Raw genomic sequence first — 15,107 nt, 5'->3', positions numbered from 1 at the left:
GAAAGGAACAAAAATGAATAAAAACAGATGACTGGGGAACATGGCAAGAAAAAACATGACAGAGGAAAAAGAACTGGGTTCAGTAAGTACTGAAGGAACAGACTGGAAAGCCAGGCAAGGCTGCACATCTAGCAAGGAGAAAAAAGGATCACAAAAAGTGAATCAAACATGGTGGAATGTTTTATAATAAAATTTCTACTTGAACACAGGAGTTTTAAGTGGAGTTATATGGTGCAGTGATTTACTTAATATGGCTCCTCTAGCCATGCGTGAACTTGTGACTCCCACAAAATGACCGGATGGGACCATGAAAATGAGGTGTTTGTGGACCACCAAGGGGACTAGACAGCCTGCTAATAATGCAGGTAAGGTACATAGAACCCTTGAAGGGATGGGACCATGCAAATAAGGTGTATGGAATCCTAATGAGGGGACTGGTCAGTATGCCACACCACTAGGCTCATCCCAGAGCTGAGCAAAGACCTCAAAACCATCAAGAGAAGAGCCAGGGGTGGAGTGTGTCCTTTGGACCTGAAGTCCCTGTGCTGAGAATCTCCTAGACCCAGGAGATGGAGAGCTGTAACAATGAAGATGGCGTGAGATCGTGAGAAGCAGCAGTAGAGGGGGCAGCAGAATCAGGAGACCAGGGTGAGACAGTGCAGTGGGCTTCTTGACCCACGGAGTGAGGTGGCTACCAACCTATGGAGCCAGAGAGCTGAGCACCTTGGGAAGAGGGGTGACTCCAGGCACTTATCAATGCAGCTGAAGAGCTTTGTAACACTTGCCCGAGCAGGGTAGAGGCCAGGCTGAGGAGCTGAGAGAGACACCTGTCAAGAGAAAGGCCTGCCTGTGGACATGGTTGAGAAGCTGTCTTGACCCAAGAACTGTATCCTGAGTCATTCCTGGTCCTAAACTGTAACCTGTTACTTCCCTAATAAACCCCATAACTGTGACTATAGTCTGTGAGCTCTGTGTGGCCACTGCAACAAATTACTGAATCCAGCAGAGCAGCAGAGAATGCCGCGGGAGGGACAGCTGGTATCGGAGTTGATAAAAAGGTTGGAGGGTGGCAGTACGTCTGACCTCCACCACACAGGAATCAGCCTAGGCTGATGATCTTGATTCTTTCTCCTCCCCCTTGTGAAGTTAAAGGTCTGAGGCCGCTGTGCCATTTGTGGAAGTTATCAGATAGAAAGGTTCCTGCTGGTTTAAGGATTCTGGTTAAGAGGGCTCTAGCTGGTTTAGGTGGAACGGAAGAGGGAGAACAGCTGTTTCCTAAGTTGAACAAAACGGTATTTGTCTATTATTGTGTAAACACCATATCCTACCTTCCTACAGACTGTAACCTGATGCACCTCAATCAGTGGTTTCCTAATCTAGATGGATGGCTGGGACAAGTTAGAGTTACTTTATATAAAGGAGTTATTTACCAGGATATATTCCTAAGGCTCCAGTGGATAATAATGCCTCTTGTTCTTCCCAAACTCCAATCATAGAATTGTAAACCTCAAAACGGAATCTGTGAGCATCTGTCTACACTACTCCTTTTACAGAGGTCAGTGACCTGAGCAAGTTGTCAGAATTAGCTGGTACCAGTGGCACTGGGCTTTTTTTGGATAGTATGGACAGTGGTGGTGCCAGCAGTTAAGTGTCTGGCTGCTAACCAAAAGGTCAGCAGCTCAAATCCAGCAGCTGCTCCTTGGAAACTCTATGGGGAAGTCCTACTCTCTTCTATAGGGTTGCTACGAATCCAAATCGACTCAATGACAACAGGTTTGGCTTTTGGTTTTAGAGCCGATAGTAGAGGAGCTCCTGGGTTTCCATTCCTCAAGTGAACTTTATACTATTCCACTGCTCCTGTTTACTCTTTACTCAATGCCAAGAATGGAGAACTGACTATGAAGGTATAGAATATCACCTCTCACATTAATGCAAGGATTTAATGATAAGGCTTCCTTTCTGGCTTCTAGTTTCTTAGAATAAGGGCTAGCGATTTGTTCTTTGATGAGGAATTTGGTTCTGACTGAAGCACTTGGCTTTGAATGATTAACAAAAATGATGGCTAGGAAGCCAAAACTATCTTTGCAAAAATTATGACTACTCTCTTCTCAATCCACTCCAATTAGATTTCCATTCCCACTACTCCACTGAAGTCACTACATTTCATCAAATCCAAGATACCATAAATATAAGATGAACTATTATTTTGTGTAACATTGAGAGAAAAATGCCGCTAATTAAACTGTGATTTGTTATCTATTGTAAACATGCCCCTATTTCAGAGATGTTAAAATGTGAAAAAATGTTTTAGAAACGATGAAATATGGTGTTCATTAAGTTCACCAATGACTTACATACTGTCAAAACTAATTAGTCACTTTTAAACTATCTTCCTTGACTTCTCAGCAGCACTCAACAGGGCTGATTACTTCCTCCTCTTATTGCTTTTCTCTTGGCTTCGAGGGTACCACTTTCCCTCATTTTCTCCTATTGCAATGCTGACTCCTCTTGTGCAGAACTGTTCCCACCTAGCTGTATGGTTTCAAGGTTCTTTATGGTAATCATGAAATCTACTAAGGTCCTGACCTTTCCACTCCATTTCAAGCTTACTTATTGAATTTCCCATTTAACACCTCCACTTAGGTATCAAATAGGCTTCTCTCTAATACAACATGGACAAACCTGCTTCCCCCATCTCTGTAAATGGTACGACCAATTCAACTAGTTGCTCAAGACGGTAAATAGAAGTCACCTCCAACTCCTCCCCATCCTGATTCCACACACCCAACCCTATCCATTAGCAAGTCCTGTTGGCTATACTTCAAAAATCCCTCCACTGCTTTCCATTACTGCAGTAGCATCCTAACCAGCTTCCGTTCCTGACCTGATATTCATTCTCCACAAAGAGGCAGAATAATCTTTCAAAAGTGCAAATCTGATCATGTTAATCTCTTGTCTACTCTTCAGTAGCTTGAAACTATGTAAACACTGTAATTTAAAACTCAAGTTAGGCTGTAAGGCTGCATAATGACCTGGACTCCACCTATTTCCTCAAGCTAAAGGCTAAACATCCACTGCATGTAATCAAGACATATGCCACATTATTTTCTGTGACACCATTAACTGTTTCAATTATCAAACCAAGACAAAATAAAAACACAACTGAAATTAAAAAAAAGCCCTATTAATGCTGTTACCTGAAAAATCTACATCATCAAAATTTGTGAGAATAAAGAAGTTTATTGATGCTTATTCTACAACTGTCATAACTGCTCAACCACTGCCTACGAAATGCATGTGGGGGAGAATCAATGCTCAAGATAAAAGTACATTTTAAAACTAAATTACCCATATGTTTTCCCTTAGAAACAGTATTTCTAAAGAAAATGTTCTACATCCTACTTTGGTGAGTGACAACCTAAAATACTCCACTGGTCCCACCCTGTCTGGAGCAAGGGAGAATGAAGAAAACCAAAGACACAAAGGAAAGATTAGTCCAAAGGACTTATGAACCACAGCTAAACCACAGCCTCCACCAGACTGAGTTCAGCACAACTAGATGGTGCCTGGCTACCACTGACTGCTCTGACAGGGATCACAACAGAGGGTCCCCAACAGAGCTGGAGAAAAATGTAGAACAAAATTTTAACACACAAAAAAAGACCAGACTTACTGGCCTGCCACAGACTGGAGAAACCCTGAGAGTGTGGCCCCCAGAAACCCTTTTAACTCAGTACTGAAGTCACTCCTGAAGTTCATCCTTCAGTCAAAGATGAGTCAGGCCCATAAAACAAAATGAGACTAAATGGACACACCAACCCAGGGGCCAGGATGAGAAGGCAGGAGGGAACAGGAAAGCTGGTAATGGGGAACCCAAGGTCAAGAAGGGGAGAGTGTTGACATGTCATGGGCTTGGCAACCAGTGCCACAAAACAGTACGTGTATTAATTGTTTAAAGAGAAACTAATTCGCTCTGTAAACCTTCATCCAAAGTACAATTAACAACAAACAGTATTTCTAAGACATCGCTCAGAAAACAGAATTTTATTATTCGCTTGCTTATAAAATGTTTTTACAAATACCATGCCCCCTCAATAAAAAAAATGACGGTTCTTGTTTTACTCTGCTGTAGGTTTTTTAATATTTGCTTTATGAATGTCCAGTTAAACCCCTGGAAATGTGTACATGTTGTCATATCATAAAATAAGGTTAAGAGTCATTTTCCAAGATGACAAACCAATCTATATAAAGGCTATTATAAAAATGTATTATTAAAAAAAGTTGTTAACTTCCATGCCCCCAAAACCTCTAAATAAAACAAAAAGATAACAGAAGAAACTGGAGAAAAAGTTGCCAAAAACATGATTTAAGAAAATGTATATATCCTTTTATATGTAGGACTTAGACAAATCACCATGGAAAAACCTGGGATCTGAGATGAATGGTAAGAGTAAATGAAGATTTATATAAAACGGAAATGTAAATTTCTAATAAAATAAGCACAAGGTTCCTAAGTAATCCAGACATTAAAATTTAAATGAAAAATCATTTTCCATTTATCAGGTACAAGTTACTGCATCATTCATTCATTCATTTTTATCAAAAATACTCAACACTGGCAAGTGCACAGCCAGACAGGTACTTGTATACACTGCTTATGAAAAGATAAATGATCTTTTGGGAAAACAACTTCATAATATATATCAACAGTATTAAAACTTTAATTGATCCAAGAATTCTACTTTGAAGGATTGGTCCTTGGGAAATCATCCAATATTAGAGAAAATATACACAAAGATGCTCATCGAACTCTAACTACACAAGGAAATGCTTACACTATACTGTTTATAAAGCAGATACAAGATTGTACATGCATCGTCTCAACTATGTAAAAAAGTATAAAAACACTGGAAGGCTACATATTAAAGTAGTAATTTACCCAGAATGGGGGAATTAGTAGATTTTTGGGGGGGGGGGACTTTCATATACTTTTCAAATTCCTTGAAATCAGTATGCATTATTCTTATAATTAGAAAACAACAAAACATCTATTAACATATCCATCTCTTCCATAAGACCAGATATTTCTTTGAAGGTGATGACTCTGTCTTGACTCTCTCCATAACCTCAGCATCTAGTATTGTGCTTCACATAAAACAGGCTTTCTACAACTGCTTGTGGAATGAATTAATCTTTAACATCTGCTTGAAGGACTAGTTAGTAGCTCACCAACCTCTCTTTCCCCAAGTATCAATTTATATTGCTAAAACTTGGTGTATCCTTGAAAATGAATTTTGAGAATAAGAACCATACTTGAGTTCTTTCAATGACAAACTGTGATGAATGCTTTGGTTTATGCAAAATATAATCTCTGTAAGCTGGTGGCTAGCTATTTGATGTCTTCAATACAGAGATTCTTTTGCTTTATTCAAGGAAATGATAAAGCCAAAATGGAGCCAAAAGAGAGGTAGCAAGGGCCAAGCGGCAGCACAGAACTGGCCAAAGATTTCTTTCAGCACAAGATCCTTAAAACCTTGTCCTGTCATTATAAGATGCTAATTAATACACGAAGTTATATTAATAAAATTACAAATGCTGTTGCAAATGGATGAGATGGAGATTTCCAGGAAATCTGCATACAGTAAAGAAAATGGCATAGTCAGAAATAAGATTTATTTCTCCTCTAACGTGCCTGGTTTAGAAGTTACATCAGGAGAAGAAAAGCCTCTGAGGACAAAGATGAATAATAGCTGGATTTCTTATTCAAACTGGGGAAAAGCTACTCCATTTCTAAGGTAGTTTAATAACATTTCAAGCTGTAGATAAGTTCTACTACATACATAATACTATGAAAACTTATTTGATATCACAAATTTTGAGTATTTCTTTTCTGGCACAACATAGCTGCTACTTTCATAATGACTATATCCATGCCCATAAATTCATATTTGCTCTAGTGTTATTTGGAATTGACTACCTCTGCTGTTTCATTAAGGCATTCCTCTCATTACCCCTTTTCAATTCACAGATATACTTCTAACCTTTAAACAAAAACAACCCTTTTAGAAGCAGAGACTTTATATTATTCCTTTTTTTTTTTTTTAGAGATCCTATGGTAAACCATTTGGGTCATTTTTATTCGAGAATTATGGTTGATCAACTCCTAGGTGGCCCACATAGTGGTCATACAAAGTGCTCATATTAACAACAAGATGCGTACAAGAAGCAGAATATTTAGCACTAATTCTAGGAAAACTGGTATACAATGCAGAACTCACCTGAGTATAGAAGCCACTAGCTGCCTCTAGGAACAGAGAAAGGTTTGCCTGAACTTCACTCCGATTCGGGTTTGCTCGATTCTTTGCCTGGCCTTGTAGTGTTGTGATCTGATTCTTAAAGGCATGATTCCAGCTGAAAACAAAATGTAATTCTATTTGGTATAGCAGTGACTCACTGGGCAGACACTGGTCCCCCTGAGAACAAGAAAGAACTGTTTGTTATAATTATAACACACTAGAAAGTAAACCTGCACTAAAGTTATTCACTTATTTAAATAACTTTATGCTTCCTTTTGAAAAAAAGGCTAGACATGCAGTAGAATCCAACTGACCTTAGTAAACACTTACCAAATGTTGGAATAACTACACTGTAGCTTCAGCTATTAATCTTTCAGAGCTACTAGAGTTAGAGCCTTTTTAAGAATCCCAGTACAAAAGTCAGAATGAAAGTGGTAAGACCAAAGTAAAACTAAGCTATTAACAAATTAATACATTATGCCAAAAACAATTAACTGTACTCTACCAAGTGACTTGTATAGGAGAAAAAAAAGTTATTTTTGTGTGTGTGTGTGTGAATTGTAAGCCATATCTCTGAAGTTATTTCCCTAAAAGCTATTTCCCACAGCACCCTGTTCCACTTCTATGTAATAGTCTGCTTCCCTGTTCTACTTCTATTTAATAGTCTGCTTATTTTTCTTGGGATTAATATTTTCTTCAGAATTTGAAATACAAGTCACATTTCAATTTTGACTATTTAAAATAGGAACACAATGTCTGAAATATGGCATACCAAAATCCTGTTATAAAAAGCCTTTTATTAATCAAGCTATATAGACAATCAGCCTAAATACAATTCTGGTGAAATGTAGTCACTCTCTAATTTGAAAAATCACAGATAACAAAACAAACACAAAATCCCAAACTAGAATGGAGGGAAGGGATTACTGGCTTGATTAAAGGAAGCAAACACAGATTAAAGGGTTTACAACCTACCTGGAAAGTATTTTATTCTTTATCATGTCAATTTTTAAGACTCTAGAGCACTTTTAGTGATTTAGAAGGACAATCCTCCCTTAGCATCATTGATGACATCTTATCCTTGACAATCCTCCCTTAGCATCATTGATGACATCTAATTCACAGCTACAGATTGTGACTGGCCACTCAGCTCTATTACTAGATGGCCTAAAAACTACAAAGCATTCAAGAAAGGTGTAGGAACAACTAATCTTCACCACAGTGTAGGGTAATGGACTTTAACCAGACAGAATACTCTTAACCGATTTTTAAACTTCCATCAGGCTAATGTCTTTGTCTTAATTTATACGGCAAGACTTTCCATGAAAGTCTTTTATTTACTCACTTGGGAATCTGGTCATCTGCCATTTCACCCCTCAAAGAACGAACAAGTGGAATAGCCTAAATACATAAAATCTTTCTTTAATCTTACTGGAGGAAAAAAAGAAAAGAAAAATAAATAAATAAAGGAAACATCTATTTATTTGATTAAAAGGAAGAATTTTCCTTACAATGCAAACATGTTTTCTTTGGCAGAAATTTATAGAATCGTATTTACCAAAGAAAGATTTTTCTAAACCCCACTCATTTTTTTTTTTAAATCACAGCTTAAACATAGGACTGAATACAGAGAATCCAAATACTCTTAGTACCTGAAGTATATATTTGTTTTTCTTATTTAACCCTAAAAGAGCTACCCTAATCCCTTAAGAAGATTTAACTTTTACCTTCCAAGACTGACACTGAAAAAATACTAATGAACAAATAATCTTGTTTAAAAAATCAAGTACCATAATGACCAAACTGTTCTTTTCTAAAGTCTTGGTGAGATACTTGATCTTACAGGGACTTCTCAAATGATAATACTTACAGATCCTGTTCTACTTTCTTGTCTAAAGCGTATTCCAAATCAGTAACTAGCATTTTCTGGTACAGGTCCTGCAAAGCCTGCCGGGATGTCCAGACCTCAGCTGGACCCAGCTTAGAATCTGAGTTAAAAAAAAACAAAAAACACAACAGTAGACAGATCAACAGATAGTTAAGACCATTACAGCACACTCATCACCCCTTCCCTCTCCATTCTCTGAAGCCAAATTCTGCTGTAAGTAGATACTGCAGACTGCTGCAAAAATTTTGACTTTCACCTTTTGGCTAATACCTAAATCTGGCTTAAAATGTTTGTGTATTTGTTTTCTTTTAGCTTGAAATAACACGACATGAAAAAAAAATGTTTCACTCTGTGCTTTTGGTTTGGATTTCTGCCTACTCATATCATAGGAAGCCATATGCCTCATATACGGCCCATTCGATGATGGACTGCCAAGTTGGTCTGTGTAGTCTTATAACTATACCTTGTTGTCCAAAGCAGCTCTTTTCTTTTTGCTTTGAATCATTCTCACAAATGTACTTATAGAATTCTCATGTCAGCTCACCATCCAGCAGTTGTTTAGGCATTCTGCTGTCACTCGTATCTATGTCAAACCACTAAAATCATGACAGTGATTGTTATTTTAATGACTGGTGGACTGCTTTCCAAGAGACTTTTGTGAGTAATCCACACTTGCCATTTAATATAAAGGAGGGCTTGTAGCAGACAGTGATTAAAATGCTTAAGAGGCCAGATGAGAGATATGGTACAAGGTAAAATCTGAGCCAAACAGGAAGTCAGGCCATGAGTTTATGTTAATGCCAAACTGGGGCCATACTGTGTGCCAGAGCTCTGCAGGGCACACCAATCTTCTTCATTACTAGGCTTATGGGTGCAGTAATTGACTGAGCTGCCTCAGTAGAAATTACTAATGGAATTTTAATTTATCTTCAATAGCTAGTTACACTATCTGGCTGCATTTAGGATTCTGCTGTTGCACGTGGCATAATCTTCACTCTTTTTCAGGCTTGATATTAATACCTATAGCCACCAGAACCCTATTCTGCACATAGAATCTCCTAGATATCTGAGTTAATGGTCAAAAGAGTCTGCTGGCTAGTAATAATACAGTCTAGCATTCCCTTCTTGGTTCCTTATTAATTTTTACGTCACTAAATAAATGTATTTATAGATTTATTCAACTCTGTTTCAATTCATTGATGGCAGGGAAGGAACTTTAAGGGATCATTAACTCTGACCTATCAGGTTGACCATCATTAAAATCAGTAGGCTTAACATCTTAGTTAATCTCTCTGGACAGCCAAATGTCCCTGTAAAAGTCAAACTCAAAGTTGCCTTACTGCTGTTGTTCAATACTTATGAAAAATTAAATGGCACAGATAGCCTGACATTGCTCCACGCACAGCATTTATCATACAATACAGATTAGGCTTACGATGCCAATACAAAAGCGTAATACAATAGCTTAGGGCTGACACTGATGATGAAAATTCTGTTAATTAATAGGAAGAACTGAGGTGGTATATTAAACATACAAGCTTTCTTTTGTCTTTTTCTTTGAACAAGATGACAATGAGGTTACGCATGAACTTGCAGAGCATAGCCTATAATTCTAGAAGTATAAAAACAATAAATATTTAAAACAACTAAGACAGTATTTAGTGCTACAAATAACATAGAAAAGAGGATAAGGAAAAAAATCAAACCCATTGTTGTTGAGTAGATTCCAACTCATAGTGACCCCATGTGTTACAGAGTAGAACTGCTCCATAGGATTTTTTTGGTTCCAATCTTTATGGAAGCAGTTTGCCAAGCCTTTCTTCCATGGAGCCATTGCGTAGGTTCAAAGTGTCAACCTTTAGGTCAGCAGGCAATCACAAACCACTTGGACCGCCCAGACTCCTAGAAGAGGATATCTTTCCCTTAATTTAATGATACAAAATAAGTGAAAAATAGACAAGCTAATACCTGTCATGTCAGCCTTCAGGACTTCTGCCTGCCTAGAAAAGGAAAAAAACAAAAAAAACACATCAGTTAGAAACAAATTAGGCCTGAGCAACATAAATTAACACTAAAAATCAACATCCAGGATACTGCTAGGTCTTGGCAAATTGACACCATTACAAAAAATTTACAGGGTTGTCAATAGCTTCTTCTGCTCAGTAGAGGTTACCTTCTTGCTGTTTCTGTTCAAATCTGATTTATTTAACATTAAGCGATATTCATTAAATAAAAAAAGATCTTCCCTCAACATGTCCGGGAAATCCTACTATGTTTCTCAATTCACTAGCCATCTCAACTATTGCAAATCTCCACCCTCCTCAAGCTGCTGATTCTGCTCCCCTTCCTGCCTCCTAACGCCTTTCAGTAAATGACAGCCCTGTACCTCGGGGGAAACCTATCCATATTTACACTGTCCTCTTTTCTCAGAAACCCTCGTGGTGTAGTGGTTAAGAGCTATAGCTGCTAACCAAAAAGGCCGGCAGTTCGAATCCACCAGGTGCTCCTTAGAAACCCTATGGGGCAGTTCTACTCTGTCCTGTAGGGTCACTGTGAGTTGGACAGCAATGGGTTATTATTTTTTTTCCTTGTCTTCTACCTTAGCAAATATATCAGAGCTTTCCCGATGTGAAAGCCAGAAACCTGGAAGCATCCATGACCACTTCTAACCTTTGGTACGTAATCTATCAACTCCAGAGAATTTTATACACTAAATATATCTCTAATCTGTTGGATTTCCCTTCATTTCCTCTTCAGTCACTTTTATCCAAGTTATAACCATCCCCTGCCAGGACTACTTACTGCAAAGCTACCCAATTGTTCTCTCCACTTCACTCTAGTCCCATGTCCTTCCGCTCTTTCCACTTCTATCAGAGGGATCTTTTAAAAATGTGAGTCTGATCTTATCAGCTAACCACTTAAAAGGCTTTAATGATTTCCCACTGTTCTTAGGGAAAAGAACAACATTTTTATTAAGATGTTCTACAAACACCTACAGTCTGAGCTCCACTTCTACTACTCTTGTCTTCCCTCCAGGATCTGTGCTCCAGTCACTGGACTTCTGCTTCCTTGGGTGTGCTCTGTTTCCTTCACACTCAGGGCCTTTGTAAAGGAGAGTCCCTCTGCCAGGAACACCTCTCCCTTTGTCTGGTTAATCACCACTCATCCATCCTAGGTCTTAGCCAAAAGACTGCTTCCTCTGGAAGCCTCACTTGAGCCCAATCTAGGTTAAGAATATTTCTATTATATGCTCTCAAAGGAATCTGATTTTTTCTTCAAAATATGTACTACAATTCTTAAGAATGTTCACCATCACACCCCTATGCCTAATACAGCACCTAGCATACAGTAGGCACTAAAATGTTTTTTAAATGAAAAAAGGAAAAGGATAAATCAAGTTCATATACTTTAAGAAGGTAAGTATATAAACTTAAGAGATTTCCATTAAAAAAAAAAACTTGACATAAAAGTTGAGCATATTCAGAGTTTGAAATTTTAACTGTGGGACAAAGAACTCTGGCCTGTGTCTTTGGAACTTCCCAGCAGTTGAGGTGCCTTTATTATGTAAAACCGCCAAGACAGCATCTGAGAATATGTACAAAAGCGTGAGGGCGTAATTCAGTAACGCATATTCGATGATGTGATCAATCATGAGTATGTAATCAAGTCCCAATCATGACTATGCAATGAAGCCAACAACACTCTTTGAACATGGAAGTTAAGGGCTTCCCAGATGCTGAAAGACTTCGATGCATGGTGTAGGGTGGAATGTCCATTAGGACATGAAAGCCCAGGTACTGGAACTCCCATTTCTCTTTGTTTGTATCCTTTCTTGGTTGTGTTAAAGTTATAGTGTGTATATAGCCCTTTCTGTGAGTTCTGTGAGTCTTTCTAGAGAATTATCAAATACACAAGGGGCAGCCGGAGCCAGGAGGGGCTGGCATCTGCCTGCATACATGGCAGTCAGAAGGACAGTCAGTTTCTAACTTGTGAAGACCCAGCTCTAGGTAGCTGGAAGATAGACAAGGGGCTGCGTAGGCAGTCAATCTGAAGGACAGATCTAAGTCTGTCTAACTTCTACAGTCTGACCTAACTGGGTGGTTAGGGTCAGAGAGAAAGTGACATGTGAGTGGCTAGTGTCAGAGATAATGGAGAAGTGGGAAAGCGGGGATATAAGTAACCATCACATTTTGGGAATCTGCTTTATGTCTATTTCTATTTATACAAACTGTAAATACTGTTTACGTAATTAGATATTTAATATTAATTGTGACTTTCCGTTTCATCAAAATGTAAATATGGTGAATCCTTTCATTTTCTCAGCCTTTTTTAAAAAGATACTTATAAGGGGGGGACTGAATAAGGGGAACACAGGGCATTTTTAGGGTAGTGAAACTATTCTATATGATACTGTAATGGTAGACACATGACATTAAAAAGTTGCTGAAACCCACCAGACTATTAGGGTGAACCCTAATGTGAACTCTGAACTTAATAATAATGCATCAATATTGGTCCATCAATTTTAACAAATGTTCCACAGGTATGCAATATGTTAATGTGCAGGGTGGGAGGGAGTAAATGGGAACTGTGCTTTCTGCCCATTTTTTCTATAAATCTAAAACTGCTCTAAAAAATACAGTCTAGACTATTTAAAAAATTAAGCTTTAAAACAGCAGAATCATGATATGGTGCTCCATTACAGAACTAACTACGAACCAGATGAGAATTATCAGCATAAGTGAACAATGCTAAATACAGAGCTATCTTTAGTTCTAAAATCTAATATCACATCATATACTATTATCCATATAGCCTAGCTTCACTGTTCAGTTTAAGGGTTAACTTTTGTCATTAAAAAATTTTTTTCACAGGCTGCTGATTTATCCCATTAAAACCCAAAGGTCATACAACTTAATAAAGCATACTACATACCCTATGCTGCCAATGTCACAAAAGCTGCCACATCCCCCCCCCCAAAAAATCCCTTCTGGAGCACTAATTTATGAACCTTATACTAAGACCTTTCAATGACCTTTCAGTCTATCCCTCAGCTACCAATTTAGAAAAATGCATTTTACCATGCTTCTACATGTTAGCAAAGTTAAAAATTCATATTCAAGTACATACAGGATATCTTCTTACACTTAGGATTGTGTATCTAAAGGTTGTTTTCTCATTCCAAACATGATTTGTTTTTAAAGCTTGAGAAACCATTTTAATTCTCCTGGAATTCAGATTTCTGGGTCTGTGGAGTTGAGGTGACCCACCCAGGTCCTTCACCCCTTGGGAGCCTTTTAAACCTTGAGCCTTGGAGAAACTGTTTCCTGTGGGTGCCTTTCACATTTGAGTCAAACAATGGTTTAGATAAACTAGTAAGACTGTTTTGCCTTGGGCACTGTGCTCTTTTGAAGAATTCAGTCAGTTTTGGGAGGCAAACTCCAAGTGTCAGACATGGAACTATGCTTAGGTAAATCAGCAATTATTTTAATTGTTCTTCAAGAAAATGCCTGTGAAAAGCCTTCCAGACCACATATTTGTTTATCAGTTCCGTTCCATCGCTTTCTTCCATAGCAATAGTGGTAAGATTTGGTCTAAGAGTGTTTCGAAGTTGTCTCATCTTTGGAACGTTTTTTGACTCTAGTCAAAATGTTACTTGATTTGCAAATCGTGTATTAAATAAACTTCAATCAATTTCTATTATTGCCTTAACATGATTTTTGTTTTGACAGGAAGAACAAACATCATTTTTGAAAGCTAACATTCCCCCTAATGCAGCTATCAACCTCCTACCAAATGATGATTATACTGGGCACAAAACAGGAACAATCAATTGCTTCAATTGATGAGTATAATTCTAGCAGATTCTGGAGCTGGTTTCCACTGATAAACAAGGATTGAAATTTTACTTCATGTTTTTATATACTATAATCCGTCCAAGAAAAACGGCAAAACTAAAAATTCAAGCACTAACAAAAGTTCAAAAATGTCATCAAAATTATATTCAACATAAATGTTAAAGGATTTTGAAATTCCAGGAGATTTGATTCCTCAGTATGACAGGGTAGAGGTGCTCATATCTATGCAGAGTTCTGTCAGACATACCTGGTAATGACTAAAATAGCCTTGCTAAATCAAACTGTTGGAAAGACAGCTAAATGGGAAATATTACAACACTGGGAAATAGCTACTATTATTCCTATCTTATAAATGAGGAAACTAAAGCTCAGAGAGGTGAAATAATTTGCTCAGGGTCACAAAGCAATTATTTAGGTACAACCGTAGTTCTTTCTGACTCCAAAGTCTAAGTTATTTCTATTTCTTTCAAATTAAGAACAACAACAAAATTCTGTAAAATAACAGACAGTAAAGTAACAGGCAGTCCCCGGGTTACAAATGACCGACTAATGTACAACCCATAGTTATAAACCAACCTCGTAAAGCCTACTGTATTAAAAATTCGAGGTACATACAATGGTTCTTAGTAACAGGCGCTACTTGCAACACACATCAAAGCATTATTATTATTACCGTATTACTTTGTTAAAAATGCTTCAGTGTTATCTGCAAGTGTTCAATGTTTTTTTACGCATAGAAAGGTATACTATATACTAAGAAACATTTCACTAGCTAATCTATCTGGTCCAAACTTACTTGCAAATTTGACTTAACGACAGAGAAGTGGAATTCATTTGCAGTTCAGGGACTACTCATACTTGTTCAAAGGAATAAGAAGTAAAATGTGTATAAGTTCCCAAATCAGGTTTTTCATGTAAGGAATTATCAAAGAGAACTGATTTTTTCAGAGTACAGATTTGTTTTTATTAGTTAATATTTTAATCTTCTCACAAAAAGGACGATGTTAAAAATACAGTCTCATAAAATTGGGAACAGTTAACATTTGTAAGCCATGCCATAAACTA

The 15,107-nt window shown here is 37.7% G+C and overlaps 1 protein-coding gene across 8 annotated transcripts in view; it reads right to left on the bottom strand.

Moving 5' to 3' along the window:
- Positions 1–15,107, bottom strand: part of SMG7 (SMG7 nonsense mediated mRNA decay factor) — a 96,908-nt gene that overhangs the window by 28,434 nt on the left and 53,367 nt on the right. For 7 of the 8 annotated variants that reach the window (XM_049868089.1, XM_049868092.1, XM_049868094.1 and 4 more), the window contains 3 exons: positions 10,153–10,184; positions 8,167–8,284; positions 6,279–6,411 (listed from right to left, as the gene is read on the bottom strand). In XM_049868089.1, coding sequence (XP_049724046.1) covers positions 6,279–6,411; positions 8,167–8,284; positions 10,153–10,184 — 283 coding nt within the window. Of the gene's footprint in view, positions 1–6,278; positions 6,412–7,641; positions 7,728–8,166; positions 8,285–10,152; positions 10,185–15,107 lie in introns of those variants that run through there. The other variant, XM_049868096.1, reaches the window with a different exon arrangement.

This window comes from Elephas maximus, chromosome 24, assembly GCF_024166365.1.
Source record: "Elephas maximus indicus isolate mEleMax1 chromosome 24, mEleMax1 primary haplotype, whole genome shotgun sequence".
NCBI lineage: Eukaryota > Metazoa > Chordata > Mammalia > Proboscidea > Elephantidae > Elephas > Elephas maximus.
The sequence above is the reverse complement of the archived record's forward strand: the minus strand, read 5'-3'. Positions and strand labels throughout refer to the sequence as shown.